Source organism: Pogoniulus pusillus, chromosome 10 (genome assembly GCF_015220805.1).
Source record: "Pogoniulus pusillus isolate bPogPus1 chromosome 10, bPogPus1.pri, whole genome shotgun sequence".
NCBI lineage: Eukaryota > Metazoa > Chordata > Aves > Piciformes > Lybiidae > Pogoniulus > Pogoniulus pusillus.
Genome location: NC_087273.1, coordinates 31,948,225 through 31,972,290, shown reverse-complemented (window position 1 = coordinate 31,972,290; position 24,066 = coordinate 31,948,225). Strand labels below are relative to the sequence as shown.

Here is a 24,066-nt window from a genome sequence, read left to right as displayed (position 1 = left end):
GATTTTAGTCTCCTGAAAATATTGTGCTAGTCTGTGGTTGGTATCTTTCTTCACATGAACCTTTCATAGAATCATAGGATAGATTGAGTTGGAAGGACCTTAAAGACCATCGAGTTCCAACCCTGCCGCTGTAGGCAGGGACACCTCCCGCTAGAGCAGATCACTCAAAGCCTCATCCAACCTGGCCTTGAACACCTCCAGGGAGGGAGCAGCCACAGCCTCCCTGGGCAACCTGTGCCAGTGTCTCACCACTCTCACTGGAAAGAAAGAACTTTTCCCTAACGTCTAGTTTAAATCTCCCCTCTTTCAGTTTAAACCCATTACCCCTCATCTTGTCGTTACAAGACCTTGTAAATAGTCCCTCCCCAGCCTTCCTGTAGCCCTTCAGATACTGGAAAATCTACTGATCATCTAGTTCCTTCCCCCCTTGCCACAGGCAAGGATAATTCCCATTAAGACCAGGTTGCTCAAAGTCTCCAGTCTGGTCTTAAAACATTTCCAGGGGTGAGGCATCCACAACTGCTCTGAGCAACCTGTTCCATTGCCTCACCACCCTCACTTCTTCCTAATATGTTATCTAAGCTGACCCTCCTCTGGTATTAAACCATTGCCCTCTATCCTATGGCCACATGTCCATATATAATAGTCTTTTCTCCAGCTTTCCTATAGACCCCCTCCAGGTACTGGAAGGCCTCTATAAGGTCTCCCTGTAGCCTTCTCTTCTCTGGACTAAACAGCCACAACTTTCTCAACTTGTCCTTGTTGGCCAGGTGCTCCAGCCCCCTGATCATCTTTGTGGCCCTCCTCTGGACCGTTTCCAATAGATCCCTGTCCTTCTTGTGTTGAGGACTCCAGAGCTGGATGCAGTACTCACAAGAGCAGAGTAGAGGGGTAGAATCACCTCCCTTGACCTGCAGGTCATGAATCTTCTGATTCAGCCCAGCATAGAGATGGCTGCCAGTGCACAGTCAGCTCGTGCCATGCACCTCATTAACCAACACCCCAAAGGTCTTCCCTGCAGAGTTGTTTTAAATCCATTTTTTGCCTAGCCTGTATTTGTGTTTGGGATTGTGCAGGTGCAGGCCTTTGCCTTGTTGAACTTCATGAGGTTGGCTTGGGCCCACCACCTGTCAATGTCCCTCTGGATGACATCCCATTCCTCCAGCCAGCAACCATACCACACAGCTTGGTGTCATCAGTGCCTTTGCTGAGGGTGCACTCAATCCCACTGCCCAGGTCACTGACAAAGGTGAAAATAGCACAAGTCCCAGTACTGATCCCTGCAGGACTCCACTCAGCACAGCTCTCCATTTGGACATTAAGCCATTGATCACAACTCTCTGAAAGTGGCCATCCAGTCAATTCCTTATCCTCCAAGTGGTCCATCCATCAAATTTGTGTCCTTCCAGTTTGGAGGGCGGGATGTTGTTTGGGAAAGGCCTGAATACTTTGCACAACCTCAGGAAGGTTATGTCAGTTATTCTCTTATTGTCTGGTGCTGTGGCACACCAGGTTTGTCAAGCAGTATTTGCCCTTGGTGAAGCCATGCTGGTTGCCACCAGCCACCTCCTTGTTTTCCATGTTCCCTAGCAGAGTCTTCATGAAGATCTGTTTGTTATCTTGCCGAGCACTGAGGTGAGACTGACTAGCCTGTAGTTCCCTGGGTCTTCCTTGTCTCCCTTTTTGAAAATGGGGGTTATGTTTCCCTTGTTCCAGTCAGTGGGAACTTCACCAGACTGCCATAACTTTTCATATACAATGGAAGTGCCTTTCAAGTTCTTCTGCTGAAATTGTCCCACTGCTCAGAGAAGATGCACAAGGGCAGAAAGATAGCAGGCAAGGGAGAGGAAATGGAGCACTGAGTTCTGGTTCATACCTTCATCCTGGTTTATGTGTCTTATGTAGTGGATAAGATGAAAAATCCAGAATGATTAAAGAAAAAAAAGATTCCTTCCTTCTGGAGATGTTCCTTTCTAAGCAGGCAGAGAAGACATGCTTCAGAGTGATTTATTGCCTTTGATCTCCAAGAGTGTTCCTTCCAGGGCTGTTTGTGGGCTCAATTTCAACAGAAAATGTAGGGTGATAGGAACATCTGTCACCTGGTGGTAACATTTTCATGAAATAAGGCCCAGTAACATGGTTACCCTGTTTCTCCTCCTTTTTGCTGCTGTGTGACACCACTTGGGAAGACAGCTAGCAAGTGAAGTGCATCAGTCATAGTAAGAATAATATTTTGCAATAAGTAGTAATTGCATCTGGAAACTTATTTTGTATTTGTAGTATTTATATGCACATGGACTAAAATCCGTCTCAAGGGATATGCAATTTAGACTTGTCTCCCTTTTCCACTGATGAAAACCAATAATGCATATCTTCTCTTGTCACCTTCTAGGAGAGAAACCATTCAAATGTGATGAGTGCAACTTCGCTTCTACAACGCAATCGCATCTGACACGACATAAGCGTGTCCATACTGGAGAAAAGCCTTACAGATGTCCCTGGTGTGACTACAGGTAATGAGTCATTAACTAAAGCATGATGAGAGAAGGGTTAAGGTGATCAGATGAGGTTCATTTGAAGTCACCAATAAAAATATATTGCCATTAAAACACCATCAGGGCAGCAGTAATTGCATATTAAATTAGGAGCTAAATTTAAAAACTTAGTCTTTAGTATTTAGGTATTACTTTATAAAGAAAAACAAATGATGGGAAACCTTTTAGTGGTAACACTGCAGTGCTAATGTTGAGTGTTTGCCTCCCAGCTGCTCTAGTGTCTGTTGGAATTCTCCATGGTAAGGCCACTTCTCTGCATCGCCTTCTCAAATCGGTTGCAGTTTTGAGTTTTTTCTCGGTTGAGTTGCAACCATTTCACCAAGAAAGAAAAGAGTCCTCTAAAAGGTTTAGCAGCCCTAAATACTCACCAGACGCTTATTAGCACAGGAAGCAACGTGAAGTTAGTTACAGTGTTGCAAAGTCTTGGTTTTCTGCTCCAGTTTTCCTTCTCCTTGCCAGACAGGGTGTGAGAGTTGGTTGCATGGCAGAGTCTCCCATGTTGCACCACTTAAGAGTGATCAAAAATCACGTGAGTGGGCAGTTAAGATTACTTTTGGCACTCATCCCACGTGCCTTTTCTTCATTGTAGTCTATTTATTAAATGTGGTTAGGCCACACTTTGAATACTGCATGGTCGTGGGCCCCTCAGTTTAAGAAAGATGTTGAGATGCTTGAACGTGTTCAGAGAAGGGCAACAAGGCTGGCGAGGGGGCTGGATCACAGTCTCTATAAGGAGCGGCTTAAGGGAGCTAGGGCTGTTCAGCCTGGAGAAGAGGAGGCTGAGGGAGGACCTCATCACTGTCCACAAGTATCTGAAAGGAGGTTGTAGCCAAGTGGGGGTTGGTTTCTTCTTCCAGGCAACCAGTGACAGAATGAGTAGACAGTCTCAAGCAGCACCAGAGGAGGTTTAGGCTGGATGTTAGGAATAAGTCCTTTGCACAAAGAGACCATTGGAATAGGCTGCCCAGGGAGATGGAGTCACCATCCCTGGAGGTGTTTATAAAGAGACTGGATGTGGCACTTGGTGCCATGGTTTAGTTGATTAGAAGGTGTTAGGTGATAGGTTGAACTTGATGATCTTGAAGGTCTTTTCCAACATGATTAATTCTATGATTCTGTGATTTCATAAACGATTCCTTACTCTTCTTAAACATACTTCTACAATCTTGAATCCTTCTGTACCTTGCAGTGAGGTGGCCTATCTGTGTGTACTGTAAATGGATCCAAAGAAGTATTTGTGAGTGATTTGCAAGAGTTGAGGTTTGAAAAGGTTCTTTTTTAAATCAGTTATATTTGCTAAATGGCATATCATTGTGTAATTAGGTGCACGTCCTGTGATGCATGCATGCATGCAAGAGGAGAAAGTTAAACATTTGGTTATACCACTACAGCAGTTATTATTTTCTTTTAATGCCGAGCACACAACTGTAATGTTCTTTAGTATAAAAGTTTTATTGGAGTTTCCTAAAACAAGATTATATAGCAAAGCCTTGCTGCTTTCATAATGCCTGGTTTCACACTATTTATGAGCTACTCTTCAGAGAAAGCTCCTACACAGAAATCTTCTGCAGTGACCAGGCAGTTTCTGTTCAAAAATTTCTTTTGCATTGTTTTGTGCTTGTAGAGTAAATGTTCTCTCAACCCTTCTGTATTGAGCACCAATAAATTACTGCCTAGAACTGCAGAGGACTGAATTTGATAACCTTGAGGAGTTACCTGTTTCTGTGCAGTTACCTTAAGACTCCTACCGCTTTTCCTTTTTCCTTTTTCCTTTTTCTTTTTCCTTTTTCTTTTCCCTTTTCCTTTTCCCTTTTCCTTTTTCTTTTCCCTTTTCCTTTTTCTTTTCCCTTTTCCTTTTTCTTTTCCCTTTTCCTTTTTCTTTTCCCTTTTCCTTTTTCTTTTCCCTTTTCCTTTTTCTTTTCCCTTTTCCTTTTTCTTTTCCCTTTTCCTTTTTCTTTTCCCTTTTCCTTTTCCTTTTCCCTTTTCCTTTTCCTTTTCCCTTTTCCTTTTCCTTTTCCCTTTCCCTTTTCCTTTTTCTCTTTTCCTTTTTTAAAATAGAAGCCTTTATGTCAGTAGTTATCCAAGAAATAGAAACAGGATTGTGTTTATCAGCGTCATTATGCTAAAAGATCTCCACTGAGTGAACTGAGAACATGTAAGCAACTGTGTGCCATGATGTGCTGCAGTGGAGATAAAAGAAGTGCTATTTTTACCACATCTTTGAGGAGACTTCACTGTATGGTCATCCACTCTACTGAACCATCCCAGATGGAAGAAATAGGAGAGACCTAGGCAACAAGAAGTGGACTGTGGTGAGGTTTTGCCCTTGGCTTGAAGATCCTAGAAACCAGGAGTGTGCAGATGTGAATGAGTTGTTGGGGCTGCTTACGTGCGCATGAGAGGATGTAGTTCCCTCATACTGTAAGACACAATGCACAACTTTAATCATCTCTTCAATGAAAGATGAGACATAACATTTCTTTGGATGGAAAGATTTCTGTAGAAAAGTCAAGAAAATACAAGGTTTTTGCTAGTAGTATATTGTCTTGCAGGTTATTAGAGAAGAAGCAAGTGTAACTTATCAGGATTAACAAGAAATCTCTGAGCATCTCCTGTCTCTATGTTATTGAAAAATAAATGTTTCATGGTAATGGGACCTTAGTTTCCATCCCTCGCAGACCAATTTTGACCTAATCTTTGGAGGCTGATCTCTGCAAATACCAGCTGATGAAGCTTTGATTCTGCAGGAAATTTCTTCTGAGCTCAGCTGAAAAACATCTGGCAGGGATGCAGGAGTCAGATCTGTGCTGCTGCTGCATGTTCACAGAGGCAGTGAGGCACTCCTTGTAGCAGTTGAAGAGCCAGTACAAGAGCTGCTGTATTTATTAGCCCAGCAATCCTGCTTGTGCCTGCCAGTTTCCACAGTCCTCGGATATTAGCCAGCTTCGTTGGCAAGTGTAGTTTCTACTCTCTACTCACTTCTCTCATTTTGTTTCTCTCTTTTTTTGTTTTAAGATACAATAGTAAGGGAATCACATGTTACCACCTCATCAGCTTACCCAGTGCTATCTCTCCTCATGGGATGGAATTAGCAGCTCTGTAGATAATGTGCTTTTCACCAGTTCAGCAGGCACTGTGTACTCTTGTGAGTGTCACCTACAGAACACATAAAATCAAGATTTTAAAATCTGCTGACCTAGTGTTAAAATTCACTCCTCTTGTCTAGTGGCTGAGCTCTCACTCTGGTGCTTTCAGCTCAGCCCTTGCACTGTAAGTTCATCCACACTATTTCAGATGTTGCTGTTTAGTGTTGCTTGGCAACTGGGGACTCTTTAATGACCTTTGTAGTTTCAGCGAGGTGAATATTTCTCATTTTGTATACAGATACAGAGCAGAGCATTGCTGGTGCCACCATAAAGTCTCCTTTCACTGATAGGGGAAGTGATCTCTCTATTCTGGAAAGTAGTCTGAGACACTTGAATTAAAAGAGTGTCTACATACAAGGTATTTTAATTCTTTCTCTTCAGCTCATCAGTGCCCAGAGGGTTCTTAAAGATCCCTGATTTCAAGCTTTTCAGTTCCTCAGGAGGAAATCGTGAACAATCGTTCTGCAAACACTGTTGGCAGTGTACTGAATGAAAGGCTAACTAAGCCTGGCTAGGAGTACAGAAAGAAAGCTGACCTGAATTTAGGAACTGTTACAAAAATCTGGATGACCTGCGACTAGACAGGCACAGAGAAGATTGTTTTTTTAGTTTGTTTGGTTTGGGTTGGGTTTTTTTTGCTTAGTAGTTTCACTAAAGTGAAACAAGCTGTAAGGTACTATAGAAGAAAGACTGATTTTGACTGCATGGAACAGAAAAGGGAATTTATTCCCTATAAAACCCACAGCATGAGAAATTTTCTTAAGTAAGAAAAGACGTGAATGGGTTTGGTTTTCTCAACTGAACGTCTAACCTAGCATTTTTAGCTCCAAAATTGCAGATACTCAATAGTATGCAGATTCCCCAAAGAAAATGGGAGGTTTTACTCATTTTGTTTTACTAAGTTGCCTTTATAATCTATGTTTGTGATTGCACTTCAGTATTGTTGCAGAGATGTTACCTTCCATCTTTACTTTTTGTGCCATGGCTGCTTGATATTTATTTTAAGTCTTTGTGTATTAATAACAGAGAAATGAACATCTGCATTTCTACCCAGAAGTGTACACCTTCTAGTAATGATGACCACTTGAAATTCTGTTTTCAGTGGTTTTAAAATTTGATTCCTCTGGAGCAAGAAAGGAAGGAAGGAAGGAAATATAAATAGAAAAAATTGCTTGCTGTACTCAGCACTGGTGAGGTCATACCTTGAGTATTGTGTTCAGTTTTGGGGCCCTCACTATAGAAAGGACATTGGGGTGCTGGAGCATGTCCAGAGAAGCATAACAAGGCTCGTGAAGGGCCTTGAGCATATGGCCTGTGAGGAGCATCTGAGAGAGCTGGGTTTGGTCAGTCTGGAGAAGAGGAGGCTGAGAGGAGACTCTCTGTGAGAGTCTGAAAGGAGATTGGAGCAAGGAGTGAGCCAGCATTTTTGGTATCAAGCAACAGAACTAGAGGAAATGGTTTCAAGCTGTGCCAGGGAAGGTTCAGTCTGGGTATTAGGAAATATTTCTTCACTGAGAGGGTTCTCAAACATTGGAATGGTCTGCCTAGGGCAGTGGTGGAGTCATCATCCCTGGGGACATTCTATTGGTGTGTGGACCTGGCGCTTAGGGACATGATTTTGTGTTGACCCTTCAGTGCTGGGTCAAGGATCAGACTGGTTGATCTTTGAGCTCTCTTCCAACCAAACATGTTCTTTGATTCTTTGATACTTGGTTACATTTTTTGCCATTTATATTTTCATTTTAGATTTGCCCAGTTTAAATAAAAATATGCACAATTTTCCTTTGCAATTACTTTTTCAAATCACACAGCACACCTCTCCATTCTTAAGTCAATGTGCTTTGTCATGTAAAAATATTAATTCACTCCTAATTAATGTTCAACTTAATTTTATAATACAGAATTGGTCTCACAGGGCCCTACACCTCCATTACATATGCAACGCTCATTTTATATTTCTTAGTCATTTAAAAGAGATGTGTTCTGTGACTGAACTTTTCAGATTACAAGATCCTAGAGTTACGCTGACAGCAACAGTGCTTTTGGTAATGGGCACAGTAAGTAGTGAAGAGCCATATAACTGCCTGAAACTGAACAATGCCTGTGAACTTCATAGAATCATAGAGTCACAGAATCACTCAGGATCATCAAGTCCATCCATTAACCCTACTCCACAAAGTTCACCCTTAAACCATATCCTCAAACACCACATCAAAGAATAGAATAGAATCAGCCCGGTTGGAAGAGACCTCCAAGATCAGCCAGTTCAACATAGCACCCAGCCCTAGCCAGTCAACTAGACCATGGCACTAAGTGCCTCATCCAGGCTTTTTTTGAACACCTCCAGGGATGGCAAATTCACCACCACCCTGGGCAGCCCATTCCAATGCCAATCACTCTCTCTGGGAAGAAGTTCTTCCTAACATCCAGCCTATACCTCCCCGGGCACAACTTGAGTCTGTGTCTCCCTTTTCTGTTGCTAGTTGTCTGGCAGAAGAGACCAACCCCCACCTGGCTACAGCCTCCCTTCAGGTAGTTGTAGACAGCAATGAGGTCACCCCTGAGCCTCCTCTTCTCCAGGCTAAGCAACTCCAGCTCCCTTGGCCTCTCCTTATAGGGTTAAACAACCTTCAACGCATCCAGGGATGGTAACTCAACCTCTCTGGGCAGCCTGTTCCAATGTCTGACCTACTCTTTCTTTGAAAAAAAAGTCTAATGTCCAGTCTAAACAAGTTACAGTTTGAAGCTATTTGCTCTTGTTCTATTGCTAATTGCTTGTAAGAAGAGATCAGCAGCACCTTCTCTGCAGCATCCTTTCTGGTAGTTGCAGAGAGTGATGAGGTCTCCCTTTAGCCTCCTCTTCTTCAAACTGAACAGCCACAGGCAAGACATTTTCAACCTGCAACATATTTAGGTGTTTGAATTTAACCTGACTTTAGAAGTGCTGAACTCCCCTTTGGTCTGATGATGTCATAGAAAGATGAAGATACAGACCATTGTCAAAAACTGACCTGGTTTTCTGCATGTGTCTAGAGTCAAGAATAAGGAATCTCATTGTGGTCATATGTTAGGCTTTATATTTAGCTCCCCATGATACTGACTTTCCGTGTTGCTATCACAGCTTCTCAGGCAGGTAGTAATTTGTGTTCGTGGTGTGTGTGTCATGGGGATGTTTCACTACACAAAGTGGATCTGAATTACATTCTTTTGTGGTTGAGGAGCAAAAGGCAGAGCTGTGCTTTTCTCACACAGTCAAGTTTGTTGGAGTTCAGAGCTCAGTTGAACTACTGGCATAGTTTTGTGGTGCAGAAACAATATTGCTACAACTTTGTTGTGGGACAGGTATAATGTTAGTGTACTTTGTGCCATCCCTGTGCTGTAATTAAACAAAATTATTTTCATTTCTCTGAAATTTGATTGAATGGTACATTCATATAGTACCCATGGCAGTGAGGGGAAGGAGAAAATGGAGGTATTGGTGCCATTCAGCAGGCATAGATAAGAGGGTTTAGAAGCTGTATAAAAATGCCAGCCAGGCCAGCAAAACAACATTAAATCCATAAATGCACCTTTCTCTAAAGCACAGGAGTTGTGAAGGATGCCTTACAAGACTGGAAATAAATAGCATACATTTTTAATATAATTATGTAAACTAAAATAAATATTTTACATTTATTACACATGATAAAATAATTAGAGAATGTTCTGTAAGGGATCGTGGCACCTGAAATTCCAGCTGCAGAAGGAGTCATTGCGTATTTTCAGCAGCAGTGGCAGCATGACTTAGGGGGAGTGACTCCACAGGGGCTACTTCTCCTTTTCTTTGGAGTTCCTATTTCTCTCTGGCTTAAGGTATGTGTTCATAGGCTGTAAAGGCCAGTTTATAATACACTCCAGGATTTGCACCTAAGTCATAAGAATGTGCCCTGTGAAGAAAGGCTAAGGGTCCTGGAACTTTTTGGTCTAGTGAAGAGAAGACTTAGAGGAGATCTAAGAAATGTTTATAAATATATGAGGGCTGGGGGTCAAGAGGGAGGGGACAGCCTCTGCTCAGTTGCACCCTGGGGTAGGACAAGGGGCAGTGGGTATAAACTACAGCACAGGAGGTTCCGTCTCAGCATGAGGAAGAACTCCTTTACTGTAAGGGTGATAGAGCACTGGAACAGGCTCCCCAGGGAGGTTGCGGAGTCTCCTTCCCTGGGTGCATTCCTGTGTGACCTGCACTAGATTATAGTCCTACTCTGACAGCAGGGGGTTAAACTTGGTGATCTCTGGAGGTCCCTTCCAACCCTAACATCCTGTGATCCAAAGTAAGTGTTTTCTCTCTGTCTTGGTGAATGTAATAGACTTCAGTTGTCTTGGTGTGATGGTGTCAGCTGTGTAATGTCCCCTAGTTAAGGATAAGTAGGGACTGCTTTAAATGCTAGGGTAACAATATGTACATATTTATAGTGAACCAGGAAGGCTGTAAAGGCAGCTTCTGCATAAAATGATGCAGCAATGTATTTGTCGTTGAAGCATTGACATTATTATGCTCTTTGTAACCAGCGAAGTCTAACATGCATGTAGAGGAAATAACCAGGTTATACAGTTGTATGCAACATTAGGCTGATGAGGACTCCCAAGTGGCAACCACCACTGTGGAAAAAACACTTTTTTTGTATGTATCACAAAGGCAGAATTAGCAAAAAAGTGCATTTACTTTGTACTAATAAAAAATTGCTGAGGACAATAATGTATGCATGTAATAGAGCAAACTGGGTCTTCAGGAAGCACTTAAGCTTCTGTTGTGATCAGCAGCAAGAGTTGAGGATATCCAGTGCCTTGTACTAGCAGTCTTATAAACAAATGAAGTTAGAACTTTAGACAGAAATTTTGTCAGTGCATGGGCATAGTTCCCAGACACAAAACTCCTCAGAATATTATTCAGCTCTTAGTTTTAATAAACATTCAGATAAAATATTTGATAATATTTCTATTAATCTGGAAGGAAAAATGCTGTAACATTTAAGTTTATAAAAGAAAGAATAATCTGGAACAAAATGTGGATATAGCCAGAGACCTACTTTAGTGCATATGTGGCATAGAAACATTTGTTGGTATTACTCCTTTTGTGATGTTTCTGTTGCTTGATAGAACTTCTTATATTCATAGAATCAGTCAGGGTTGAAAGGGGCCACAAGGATCATCTAGTTCCAACCCCCATGCCATGGACAGAGACACCCTACCCTAGATCAGCCTGGCCAGAGCCTCATCCAGCCTGCCCTTAAACACCTCCAGCCATGGGGTCTCAACTGCCTTCCGGGGCAACCCATTCCAAGGTCTCACCACTCTCATGCTGAACAGCTTCCTCCTCATGTCCAGCCTGAACCTATCCATCTCCAGCTTCGCTCCATTCCCCCTAGTCCTGTCACTCCCTGAGAGCCTAAAAAGTCCCTCCCCAGCTTTTTTGCAGGCCCCCTTCAGATACTGGAAGGCCACAATAAGGTCACTTCAGAGCCTCCTCTTCTCCAGACTGAACAGCCCCAACTCCTTCAGTCTGTCCTCATAAGAGAGGTGCTCCAGCCCTCTGAGCATCCTCATGGCCCTTTTCTGGACAGGCTCCACTCACCTAAGTTATACCAAATAGTTCATGTGGTAATCTCAGAACAAAATCCACAATTTAACACTGAAAACTACAGATCAGCTATTATGTTAACCAAGAACATTGGTTCCTAACATTCAGAGACTTGTAGAACCAGAGGGTACACAAACAGTTACACCTCCCTTGCTGCAAGACTTTCATGCTGTCTGTACTGACTGGGGAATCCTGTCCCTGCAGTTTGGGAGAACTCTGTGTGTGGCAGTATACAAAAGATCTCCCTTTCACACAGCTCTCCTTGTCCTCTCTGAGAGATGCCAGTGCCACTGGACTACTTAAAAGAATGTGTGGTTATTAGAAAGCAAGATTATTTCTTAAAAGAGGAAAAAAAGACATGTATGTACACACATACACACTCACAAATATATTGGTGTATGTAGACTTGATGTCTATGGTCCACAGTGACATTGCCCTTTTAAGAGCCTTTTTGCACAGCATCCAATAGTATAATCACTTTCTCAGTTGCTTTTCTTTCTGTATGTTTAAATTATAGCATAGCAAATATACTTTATTTGGTGTAAGGGTAATAGGAATTTTTATTTGTTTTAATGAATAATGCTCATTACAGTATGGAAATCATAGAATGGTTTGGGTTGGAAGAGACATCCAAAGGTCATCTAGTCCAAATTCTCCTGCAGTGACATCCTGCCCTAGATCAGGTTCCTCAGAGCCTTGTTGAGCCTGACTTTGAATATCTCAAATACATCCCTGGGCAACCTGTTCAGTGTTCCACCACCCTCATGGTAAGGAACTTGTTCCTAACATGCTCTAATTTCAAACTGTTGCCCCTCATCCCATCACTGCAGGCCTTTGTAATGATTTCATGAGTACTGTTAACTCAGGTTTCCTTTTTTCCCCCTTTATTTCAATGTCTGTATTTATTTCTGTTTCCTTTTTGTTGTCATGTTTGGGTTTTTTAAGTTTATTGTTTCTTGGTTGCTTGGGTTTGGTTGTTTGGGGTTTTTTTTTGTTTGTTTGTGAAGGTTTGTTTTATTTTGATTTGGTCTGGGTTTGGTTTTGGTTTGTTTCATTTTTTTCCCTGTGACCACTCTTAAGAGGAATTAGATTTTGCCTTTTTTAATTCAGTGAAACTGTGATTATCATGCTAATTCTGAACCACTAGATGTGAGACTTACAGGATCCATCCACGTACCTTTAAAGCAGTGATGCAATTGCAAGCATTGGTAATACTATTCTGGCCTCATTTTGGCTCGAGTCCTTTGAAGAACAGCTTTTGAGAGCTGTGTTAGATAGTAAGCTGAAGATGAGCCAGCAGTGTGCCCAGGTGGCCAAGAGAGCCAATGGCATCCTGGCCTGCATCAGGAACAGTGTGGCCAGCAGGACAAGGGAGGTTATTCTTCCCCTGTACTCAGCACTGGTCAGACCACACCTTGAGTACTGTGTCCAGTTCTGAGCCCCTCAATTCAAGAAAGATGTTGAGGTGCTGGAACATGTCCAGAGAAGGGTGACAAAGCTGGTGAGGGGCCTGGAACACAAATCCTATGAGGAGAGGTTGAGGGAGCTGGGGTTGTTTAGCCTGGAGAAGAGGAGGCTCAGGGGTGATCTTATTACTGTCTACAACTACCTGAAGGGGCATTGTAGCCAGGTGGGGGGTGGCCTCTTCTCCCAGGCAACCAGCAATAGAACAAGGGGATACAGTCTCAAGTTGTGCCAGGGTAGGTATAGGCTGGATGTTAGGAAGAAGTTCTTCACAGAGAGAGTGATTGGCATTGGAATGGGCTGCCCAGGGAGGTGGTGGAGTCACCATCCCTGGAGGTGTTCAAGAGGAGACTGGATGAGGCACTTAGTGCCATGGTCTAGTTGATTGGATAGGGCTGGGTGCTAGGTTGGACTGGATGATCTTGGAGGTCTCTTCCAACCTGGTTGATTCTATGATTCTAAATGCCATGCTAGATTGTTCAGGGGTGACCACTGAAGTTTAATGTTACCGAGATACGCAGCCATTTCGATGTCAATGCAGAAAATTCTTGCATAGTTTTAACTTCTGACAGCTTTTCTCTGTTGCAGCCTGTCGTGATCCTAGCTCAGTGCTCTGTCAGTTTGAAGAAGTTAAAGTGTGAACAGAAATATTCTCAGGTTCCTGATAATGTTCAGTAGTTACAGTTTCACTCTTGCTGTTTGATCTGGGCTGCGTCCCTAGAATTCTCTTCTTATGCAGCCTTACCCCTCAAGTAGTATTGCTTTTTTTTTTTTTGTTTGAATCAGTGTCCAACACACTTAAGTATTTAGTGATTAGGAACTACGAATAAAGCCACTTCATGCAGTGGACAGATTAACTACTGTCTTCTATGATCACATTTTATCTTCTCCCTGTCCTCACACTTCTTTTCTTTCCATTGCGTGCAGTCAGCACTGCCTCATCTATTCCTCTTTCATAAGGAGCATAAATATGTTACAATAAATATCTCTGTATTTATATGTAATACATAATTAATGTTTATAAATCTGGAACACCAGCATATCTTTCAAACTGAAATAGTCTTAAGTAGGTGTATATTGATAGTAAATAAAATTTTAGTACTAAGTGTTTTGAAGGGGAAATTAATTAATGTGAGATGATTTTTTCCCCCAAATTAATACTGTTTATTAATTTTGATGTTCAGAACTCTCACCACCCCTGACACTAATTTTAATAATAATAATAATGGGTTCTTTGCACAGTCATGGAAACATTTTACAGATAATATCTAGATCTAGTAATAACCAGCCAAATATATAAACATTAATTGAACTGGAAGAGAAGATTCCCATGGTCAAATGCTACTTGTGGTCAGTACACTGCTTGCCCACTAGATGGACTCAAGGAATTGTTTTCTGCCCATGGCAGAAGGCAGTGGAGAATTACAAAGAGGCTTTTAAGTGTTTACTTATAAAATTATTACTACCTGACTCATGGGACGAGCCACAATCCCAGAAAGTACCCAGATACTTTCAGAGAACTCTGTCTTGTCAGCCTCTGGGACTTGATTCTTCCCAGGCTTCTGAGGAAAGGAGGCAGATAATCTCTGACCTTATCTCCTGGCTCCTCTGGATGGTCTGTGTATCTCCAGGACTTCTCATCTTGGCAGGAGACTTTCAGGTGCTGGCAGGATGTCTTGCGATGTGCAGTCTCAGCACAACGACACGCTGGCTACGCAGGCCGATCGTGTGGAGGCATTTAGAGTCTGTTCCTGGTAAACTCATGGCAGTGGAGTTTCCAGGCAAACAATAAGGCAGTATGCAGTGGCAGCAGGCAACAGCAGGCATGGATAGAATGGCAGAGCACAGCAGAGCACACTGTGTTTATCTGTGTATCTCTTTTATCAATGTGGGCCAGGATTAATTGCCCTTTGGACACAGAGTAGCCAATCAGAATGGCAGTCAGCCAAGCCTGACCTTATTAGGTGAAGTCATTGTTTTGGCCAAATTTGGGAAGGCATAGGCCTTGCACAAGGCAGGCACAAGCTAAGCATGTGTACCTTGTTTGCCACAGGACCAAGGCAAGTCTGGGCAGGCCAGAGTCCTTAGACTTAGTGGCTCCAAGTTCTTTTGTCTTCCTTCCCACTGTTGCTTCTCCCCTAAGAGGAGGGAGAGCAGAAAAACATGCCTGGGCAAGCCTTATTTTGGGCATATCAGGCCTGCCACTACACTAAGCTCAAGATGAATAGCAAGGCTGCAGTTGTAATACAGCTTTTAGTTACAAGAAGGACTTGTAATTTCCTGATCTCAGAGCGCTCCCGATAGAAATGTAGAGTGAAGGTCTTCTTTTATGTCTACAAATAAACTTTCATTTGTTGGAATAATTTGATCTAAAAATAATCACTAGCATCACAGCTTAATTAATATGACCCTTTAAGGTAAAATCAGTTTTAAGAAAAGCCTGAAGTGACTATATATATTTTCTTTGCTCTTGCCCGTTGATACAGAATAGAAAATAAACATGTTTGTTTCTTTTATCATTTCCTCAATCCCCAATCTAGTCATTAAAAAAGAGCCACAGTTTAGTTTGGAGGTGAACAAATCTACCAAGAATTATTATTATAATTAGGATCACGAGGATGCTCAGAGGGCTGGAGCAGCTCTGCTGTGAGGACAGACTGAAAGAGTTGGGGCTGTTCAGTCTGGAGAAGAGGTGACCTTATTGTGGCCTTCCAGTATCTGAAGGGGGCCTGAAAAAAATCTGGGGAGGGACTTTTTAGGCTCTCAGGGAGTGACAGGACTAGGGGGAATGGAGCAGAGCTGGAGGTGGGTAGGTTCAGACTGGATGTGAAGAGGAAGTTCTTCACCATGAGAGTGGTGAGAGCCTGGAATGGGTTGCCCAGGGAGGTGGTTGGGGCCCCATGGCTGGAGGTGTTTAAGGGCAGGCTGGATGAGGCTGTGGCCAGGCTGATCTAGGGTAGGGTGTCCTTGCCCATGGCATGGGGGTTGGAACTAGATGATCCTTGTGGTCCCTTTCAACCCTGACTTATTCTATTTTATGATTCTATAATTAAAATACTGTGGTAGCCTTAGAGGCCTGCAAGATGAAATGAATAGACACTGGCCCTGTTGCGTTACAGCTGGTTTATTCTCCAGGTGTTATGGCTACTACCATGTAAAAACCTTTCTGTGTTAACACTGTCTTTGTGACAACCTTCTCTCTTCCTCTTTCATACATGATATACACAAGTTAAAATGTTGGCAATTGACAGAAAAATCTTCCTCCCTCTTACATGACATACACAAGCAGTTAAATGGTTGGTAATGGACAGAAAAAAATCTGTTCAGAAAGAGGTGTTAGCCTAGTGCAAAGAGGGAGAGAGGGAAAGGATTTTTTTCCCCTTTAAAGGAGAATGAAAATAATTGCTGACTAGAAAGTAAGGAAAAAAATGAAAGAGCTTTCCTGTTTGAGAAGGTCTTGCCACTTTGATACTTCTAATGCATTAGAACAGGTCAGCAATTTAGTAATTTTCCAAATAAATATGACTCTGTTAGAACCTCTGGATTCATCAGAACTAAATAAAACTGCATTGCATCGGAGCTGCCCTTGCCTCTTTGACACCTTCTGCCCAGATTCTCCTGGGCAGTATGTTGGGGCACCTTGGGAACACAGGCATTAAAGCTCCTGTCTCCACCATGAGGCTCCCTGCCTCCAAAAGTGGAAGCTGTTGGCTCCGAGCACCAGGTCTGCATGCTTGCAGTGTAGCTGGGAGGTGATTTCCAGGGACCATAATGAAGCATGGTGGGACTGAGGCTCTGGGGCAGGCTTGGCACCTGGATTTTGGGAGGGAAATGATCCCGGCAACCCTTTCCTAGTGTGGTGATGAATTCTTATACTCTGGAACCTCATTTCTGAGATCTTCAGCTCTCTAAACTGTGCTTAGGAGACAAAGGCATCAGAGATCTGGAAGCTCAGAGTTCCCAGGATATGGCTTCACAACCCATGGATTCTAAGCCACTGCTTAGGTTTGACCAGTAAAAGCCTTGTCAAGAACAATGAGAGCTTGTTTCAAGATTTGCATGTGCCTTGCAGCTTTCTGTACCATCAGTCACATTTTCAGTTTCCTAAGCTGCTGGTGAAGATGATGTAGTTTAGGAAGGACAGGCCATTTGGTCTGGAACAGCTTGCCTTCCCTAAAACCATTTTGCAGACTCTGCCATATGATTCTCTATTCTCACAAGTCATGGATCAAGGATGTATTTTCACTCGAGTCTTTACTTTGAAACAGAAGCAGTCTGGGGAGAAGCCTATTGTCCAAGTAATTTAATGAATTGCTTATTTAAACTATTTCATCCCTGATTGGGATGGCCTTTGTGGTTTAGCTGGGCCTGTTTAGGTCTGAATAGCAGATGTTGATATTGCTGAGGCTTCTTAAGAAACAGCACATAAAGCCCTCAGGTTTTTGTTTTTTTGTTGCAAGTGATGGGAGTGTTGTGCTGGTGCTGTCATTGTAATAGTGTTTTTAAACCACTTAAAATCTCAAAAGATATTTGCAAGGTGTTGGTCAGTTAGCATTTTAGTTTCCAGTTTCCTTTCTAGCTATTAAAAAAAGTTAAAAGTGGTGATAGTGGCAATCATTGAATTTGCTTATTAGGTTAGTTTATTCAGCTTTTGTTGCATACTACATCTACCTGCATTTTATGCTTTATTTTCTTTTGAGTGTTTTCTTCTAATAATGGAAAAATAATCAAGGAAAAAAAAAACCAACAACAAACCCAACCAAAACCAGAGTACAAAATACATCTGAAAAAGGTTGTTCTGCATTGTTAGATGGCATGAATCAGAGCAAAGATGGGGAGTGCCACACAGACAGGTTATACATGCTGAGGCTTAGTGTGCTGGAGGAGACAAGCTGATGCAACACCTTTCTGCTTTCTTCCATCCCCAAGGACTTGGGGATTGGAGTAGAGACGTTCCTGATATTACCCCACTCCTTTCAGTAAATTAACTGAAATGGGGATATAGGAGGAACCAAGAGGGATAGGAAGTAGCTGCTGCTGTTCATAGCCTGAGAGCAAACTGATTACTCTTTGAGAAAGTTGCAAAGTTACTTTTCGCTCTCAAAAAACTGCCCAGTTCTCTGTGGTGCTCCCAGGGTTGGCAGTACAGCTGGAGGTTCCTCTGTATCTCAGGCCAGCTGACCTCCAGTCCAGTTCTGGTTTGGTTTTCCTTCCACTTAGGCAAAGTGCCCAACTCTCTGTGATTCCCAGAATAAAGGTCCATACATATATACATGTATAATGCTTTAAAGTAGCACTTCTTCTGGTGTTCCTCAGGTTGGTGCTGGTCTCTTCTCACAGGTAGCCAGTGATGGAGCAGGGGGAATGGCCTAAAGCTGCAACTGGATAGGTTTAGACTGGACATTAGGAAATTTTTTTTCCCAGCAAGAGACATTGGAATGGGCTGCCCAGGGAGGTGGTTGAGTCACCAACCCTGGAGGTGTTTAAAGGTTATTTGGATGTGGTGCTTGGGGGATATGGTTTAAGGTGAACTTTGTAGAATAGGGTTATTGTTTGGACTTGGTGAACCTGAGGATCTTTTCCAACCTGAACGTTTCTGTGATTCTGATTGCTCTCTTATTGTATTTTTAATGATGCTGTAGTTTCAAAAACATGCAGGCAAAAACTCTGTGATTCATAATAAAATTGCTTGTTAAAATCCTATGGATACATATAGTGGCTCTACTGTGATCAACTGCCTGAACATCATCCCAGTAGCTTATTGTGATATTATTTAAAATACAGTCTTTATAATAAAGCTTTACATTTGTGACTTCAATGCACTTTCCTTCAACCCCTGCTCAAGGTATTTTTGGATTCTAAGAACTGTAGTTGAGGAAATAATTTGTTCTGGTAGAAATCCCATGTGGAACATCTTCCTGTACTAAGATTCCTCAAAATGCTCTTGAAATTCTTCATTCACCATCTACAGGGCAAACAATACTCAAAGTACTTTTGAAGTGATAGCAGGTACTGTGATTAGCTAAATGAATTCTGAAATTCTGAAGAAAATGAATTCTGAAGAAAAATGTAGTATTTCATGCATCTTTTTTGATAACAAGCTTTTAGTAAAATACAGAGAACCATTTCCATTAGCAAATTAGAGAGATACCTGCTGTGAGTATTTTAACACATAAAAAGCCATCAGTAATTTGTTTCCTTTTCAGGAGAGAGATGTGACTATAGTTTAAAAAGACAATTTTTGATGAATGAGTTGATGAGGATTGATTTTTTTTTTTTTAGCCTGATATCCTCATCTGATTCTGAGACTTGTACCAGCCCATCCATCCATCTTCTCTTGGTTTCTTTAATAACTTTTTAAGCTGTTGGCCAATTTCAGTCAAAACTGAAGCCCCATTGTAGTTACTGAGATAGTTTAAGTTCCTGCATGTTTTGTGAAAGAAGTGGATGAGGACAAGAGAGGGGAAAAAAGATCATTAAGAAACAAGCAGGCATAATATGGCTCTGCTGCATTCTTCTCTCTTGTAACTAGACATCATATTGTTCCAGCCTCACCACCCAGCACAGGTACTGATGGGAATATCTTGAAGGACATGTTGGGGAGCTGCTGCTTCTGTTCTTAATACGTTGGGAGATTTAGTGAACAGAGCAAGAATCTACAGGAAAACATGCTTTGATTGGTACACTGCTCATGTATCCGTGGGTTTAGGTCCCAAATTAACTGTTTGTTACAAGTTTTAGGACAGGTCATTTTAAAAGTTAAAACTTGAAAGGTGTGTTTAAGGATAAAGTGAACACACATAGCTAACTGCATTTGTGTTTAGCAAATAGATTATTTGGAAGAGATTTGTGGCCCTGAGATTGAGAGCACTGACATTTCTTAATGAATAGGAAGAATCTTCCCATTATGGATATTACTTCTCAAGTGCTTACTTTGGCATTTCTTCTCTCTTCATTAGGTCATTTACTGATGAACTGTGACATAATGCATAGGTCTAGACAGATGTATTTACATGAGGAAAAGTTTGAACAAATACAAAGTTCTTTTTGCATATTTTTAGTGGCACTTAGCATCCACTCATTCTCATCCCACATGGGTTCCAATGATTCTGTACTTATTTGGAATTCAGCCTCTTCATTTAGGTGACTAAATGTGGCTTTCATCACATTTTAATTTGAATTTTAATTACTCAGCCTTTAAGATTTTGATCAGCAGTAATAAATTATACCAGTCATTTTCTACGTTATTTAGCTGATTGATTTTTGTGTGCTAAAATGCAGTCATTTTGAGGAGCAATAAAAACACTTTCAAGTACGAGAAAGGTTTCAAAGATAAAGAAATTTGTACCACATTTGTTCAACCCTGGGTCAGTCCAGAAGAGGAAGACCTATATGTGAGCCCTTGAAAGGGCAAAGCAGATGTTCTGTTGGAGGGTAGGAGAGCCCTGCAGAGGGACTTTTAGAGGCTGGATGGGATGAGATTTAACAAGGCTAAGTGCAGGGTTCTGCACTTTGGCCACAACAACCCCAAGCAGTTCTACAGGCTGGGGACTGAGTGGCTGGAGAGCAGCCAGGAAGAAAGGGACCTGGGGGTACTGGTAGATAGTAGCTGAAGATGAGCCAGCAGTGTGCCCAGGTGGCCAAGAGAGCCAATGGCATCCTGGCCTGGATCAGGAACAGGTTATTCTTCCCTTGTATTCAAAACTGGTCAGGCCACACCTTGAGTACTGTATTCAGTTCTGGGCCCCTCAATTCAAGAGAGATGTTGAGGTACTGGAATGTGTCCAGAGAAGGGTGACAAAGCTGGTGAGGGGCCTGGAACACAGCCCTGTGAGGAGAGGCTGAGGGAGCTGGGGGTGTGCAGCCTGGAGAAGAGGAGGCTCAGGGCAGATCTCATTGCTGACTACAACTACCTGAAAGGAGGTTGTAGCCAGGTGGGGGTTGGTCTTTTCTGCCAGGCAACCAGCAATAGAACAAGGGGACACAGTCTCAAGTTGTGCCAGGGTAGGTCTAGGCTGGATGTTAGGAAGAAGTTCTTGACAGAGAGAGTGATTGGCATTGGAATGGGCTGCCCAGGGAGGTGGTGGAGTCACCATCCCTGGAGGTGTTCAAGCAAACCCTGGATTTAGTGCCATGGTCTAGTTGATTGGATAGGGTGGGATGATAGGTTGGACTGGATGATCTTGGAGGTCTCTTCCAACCTGGTTGATTCTATGATTCTATGAATCTAAGTCAGGTAGTCAGCCTCATAAAGGTTGGGTAGTGCAATCTTTGAGACTCGCTGTGTGTTGACTGGTGATGATGGGTGATATTAGCTCTATTGCTGCTCTAGGTGCTCTGCAGAAGTGTATTCTGAAAGGCAAATAGAGTACTTGTTTGCTCTGAGTTCACCCAGTTTTGCCCAGGTCAGTACAACATAGTATCAGGACAATCCTTGTTTTCTTTTTCCACTCTGAGTTGCCCATTTTTAGTTTCAGTTCATCAGTAACATGGCAGGAACACTGTAACAGAAAGGATTATGACTAAGCCTGTCTCCATCTAAGTATTTCTGCTTCTAGTTCAGTTGGGAATCAGCTCTCACTGTCTAGATAATACATACTGTTGTGGGGTCCAGTATAAAATAAAAGTAAAGACAGTGGATCAAGTCCTGGTCCCGCTGATATTAATCACATCACCTCCATGTCCTTGGTGAAGTGACAGTTTTCTGCCTGTCACAAAGTACTTGCTTCAAGAAAAATGGAAAGCCACAGAGATGACCACATCTTTCACATGGCTTTGTATCCTGACCAATAATAAAGTCTAGGTAAGTAGATTATGGGACCAAGTATCCAGATAGTTTCCAATTAACTTTGCAGAGAGGATCCAGATCTCCTAATTCATGCCACGAACCATCAAATCCAAAAGCAGCTGCTCCTTTAGAAGTTTCTGATTTTCAATTCACTCTCTACTAAGTTTGAAAGTTCTTGTACAACTGAGTAAAATCACTGAGGCGTGCTCAGAAGTCTATGTCCTAAGGAGATGCATATCTCTGCCTCAAGACTTCTGACGTGACTTCTACGTGAATAGACTCCTACTCCTGTGTTCTTGGGTATGTGTTAGAAGCCTGAGTAAGGATTCATTTAATTAATACTGGCAGTGCTGTCCACAGACTGATTCTAGTTATTGTTTAGGATTCTCAGCTGAGAGGGTGCAGAACAGGGGTTTGAGAGCCTGTTGTTTGTATTTTGTAGGAAGATTATGTGGGGAACTGAAAACAGGACAATTCTGAAAACAGGGATTAGATCTGCATTTGGCTCCTGGCAGTTCCTCACTGTCTATTGGCAGAGTTTCAAGAAGATAAGGGTATGTGCAGGATGTTTCTTGCCAGTGAATACACTTTCCTAGGACACAGGATAACAGGAGCCGAAGCTCTCCTAAAGATAAGGGCAGCCCAAAACTCACAAATGGTGTTTTAACTTCTAGAAAGAGACACCAGTGTTCCCTTTTCCTAAGCTCCTAGTGCTGTATATTGGCTACCTACACTTTCTGCAGAAGTAGACACCTAATTTAAGCAAATCTTGCTACCTGCATTAGTTCTTTCCTACCTCCTCTAATTTTAGTAAGACTCTGAATGGTCATGGAGATGAGACCAGGTTGCCTTCTAGCACTGCTGTGTCCAACAGTGCACCTAGATGAACCAGAAGCATCTTTCTACCCTGTTCTTTTTTTTTCTTGATACCCTGTCTCCCAACCCTAGCACTATTCTTCTGCCTAGTTTCTGATTACCATATCCTTTTCAATGCTTAGATTGTTGTGGGTTTTGGTTTTTGGTGGTTTTTTTTCTGAGGAAGATTGTTTTTTCTGTTCCTCGATGCAGCAAGTGAGCTAACATCATTCTGTCATCCTGTGGGGGAATATGCCACCTTTCTTGGAGCCAGTTTTTACATCATAAATATAGGATTGCATTTCACCATAGGACTATGGAAAAGCCTGTACCCTTGTAGTCAAACCTTACTGTTGCCAAGACTGTGTTTAATGGCCATAAACTCGAAGAAACCTGAACAGCTGTGAGCCTGCATTCAGCTGAAGGGCAATGTCAGTGCCTAATGCCTGTAGTCTCCTTAGAAAATCTCATCTCTCACTTCTAGAACTAGTAAACCCAATACCTTTCATGAGGACTAAGTTCATATAAATAGAATTTTTCAAATACATCTGCAGTTTAAAGTCTTGTACAGGGTCAGCCTGGGCTGTTTTAGTCTGGTTTTGTTTTTAAACCTAGTCTTCAAATATGTGTGTCTTTAACTGCATTTCTGGGTCCATTTTCTTTTGTTCCTCCTCTTTTTCTTTTTGAGATCATGTCATTGTTATGTAGCTGAAGAAAGGACAGTACTGAAAGCCATATATTTTGGAATGCAAGTGGAACTACATAGACTCTTTTATTTAAAGCACAGCTTCTTGATCTATAACAATCCAGTATTTAGAATGAAAGGATATCAGGATATTATGAGCTATATTCTTCTGCTGGTGTTCACTTTGTGTTAGTAAGCTGCTGTGCTGTTAAATGCTCAGAAATAGCCTTGGAACATAAAGACTGCTTCCATCCCAGATGCAAAATTAAACTGGTAATCTATCTACATCTTGTAACAAAAAAAAAGAAGCAGCATGCATATATATAGTTTTCTTCCTAAATATCTGTTATTTACTTAATTTATGTTTTCTCTTTGGAAAGTACTTGGATTATTTAGAACAGTTACACAATAATCTCTTGTGGCTTTTAAAAAGGTATGTGGATTAATGACAGCTCAAAGAATTGTTTTTTATAAGAGTACTGTGGTATTTTTAGAATGAGTGCTTAGTTAAAATAGTCACCAAGGGCATGTTATTCAAATAGGCATCTTTTGTACAAAAACCTATGTATTTTTTATTATCTATGCATTCTGACTTGATCCAGGAATGTAACTTTGTACACGTACGTGTAACGTTAGGTGTATGAACAGGTCCAGTTCTGAAGTTGGTTGTGTTCCCTAGAATAATGTTCTGTATTACTGTGATGCAAAATAGATTCAAAGAAATCCTTTGGTTTTATATAAAAGGTGAGAAGTGCAAGGTTTGTTTTCTTTTTTAGTTAGGGTTTTTTTTTTTTAGTTTAAGAGTGGAATATATGTTTTCTTTAGCTGTAAAAGCACAATCAAGGCAACATGATAAGTGAGTCAGTGTTGTAAAAGTAAAACTAATTTTGCCTTCACTCACATGAGCTATAGAAGCAGGAAGCTTTATTGTCCCTGGGAAGGTGATAAGGCAGAGT

At 41.8% G+C, this 24,066-nt stretch overlaps 1 protein-coding gene across 11 annotated transcripts in view; it reads left to right on the top strand.

Moving 5' to 3' along the window:
• The window catches only part of ZNF407 (zinc finger protein 407), a 393,020-nt gene that overhangs the window by 230,783 nt on the left and 138,171 nt on the right, over nucleotides 1-24,066 (top strand). For all 11 annotated transcript variants that reach the window (XM_064150138.1, XM_064150148.1, XM_064150141.1 and 8 more), the window contains exon 7: nucleotides 2,393-2,513. In XM_064150138.1, coding sequence (XP_064006208.1) covers nucleotides 2,393-2,513 — 121 coding nt within the window. The remainder of the gene's footprint in view (nucleotides 1-2,392; nucleotides 2,514-24,066) is intronic.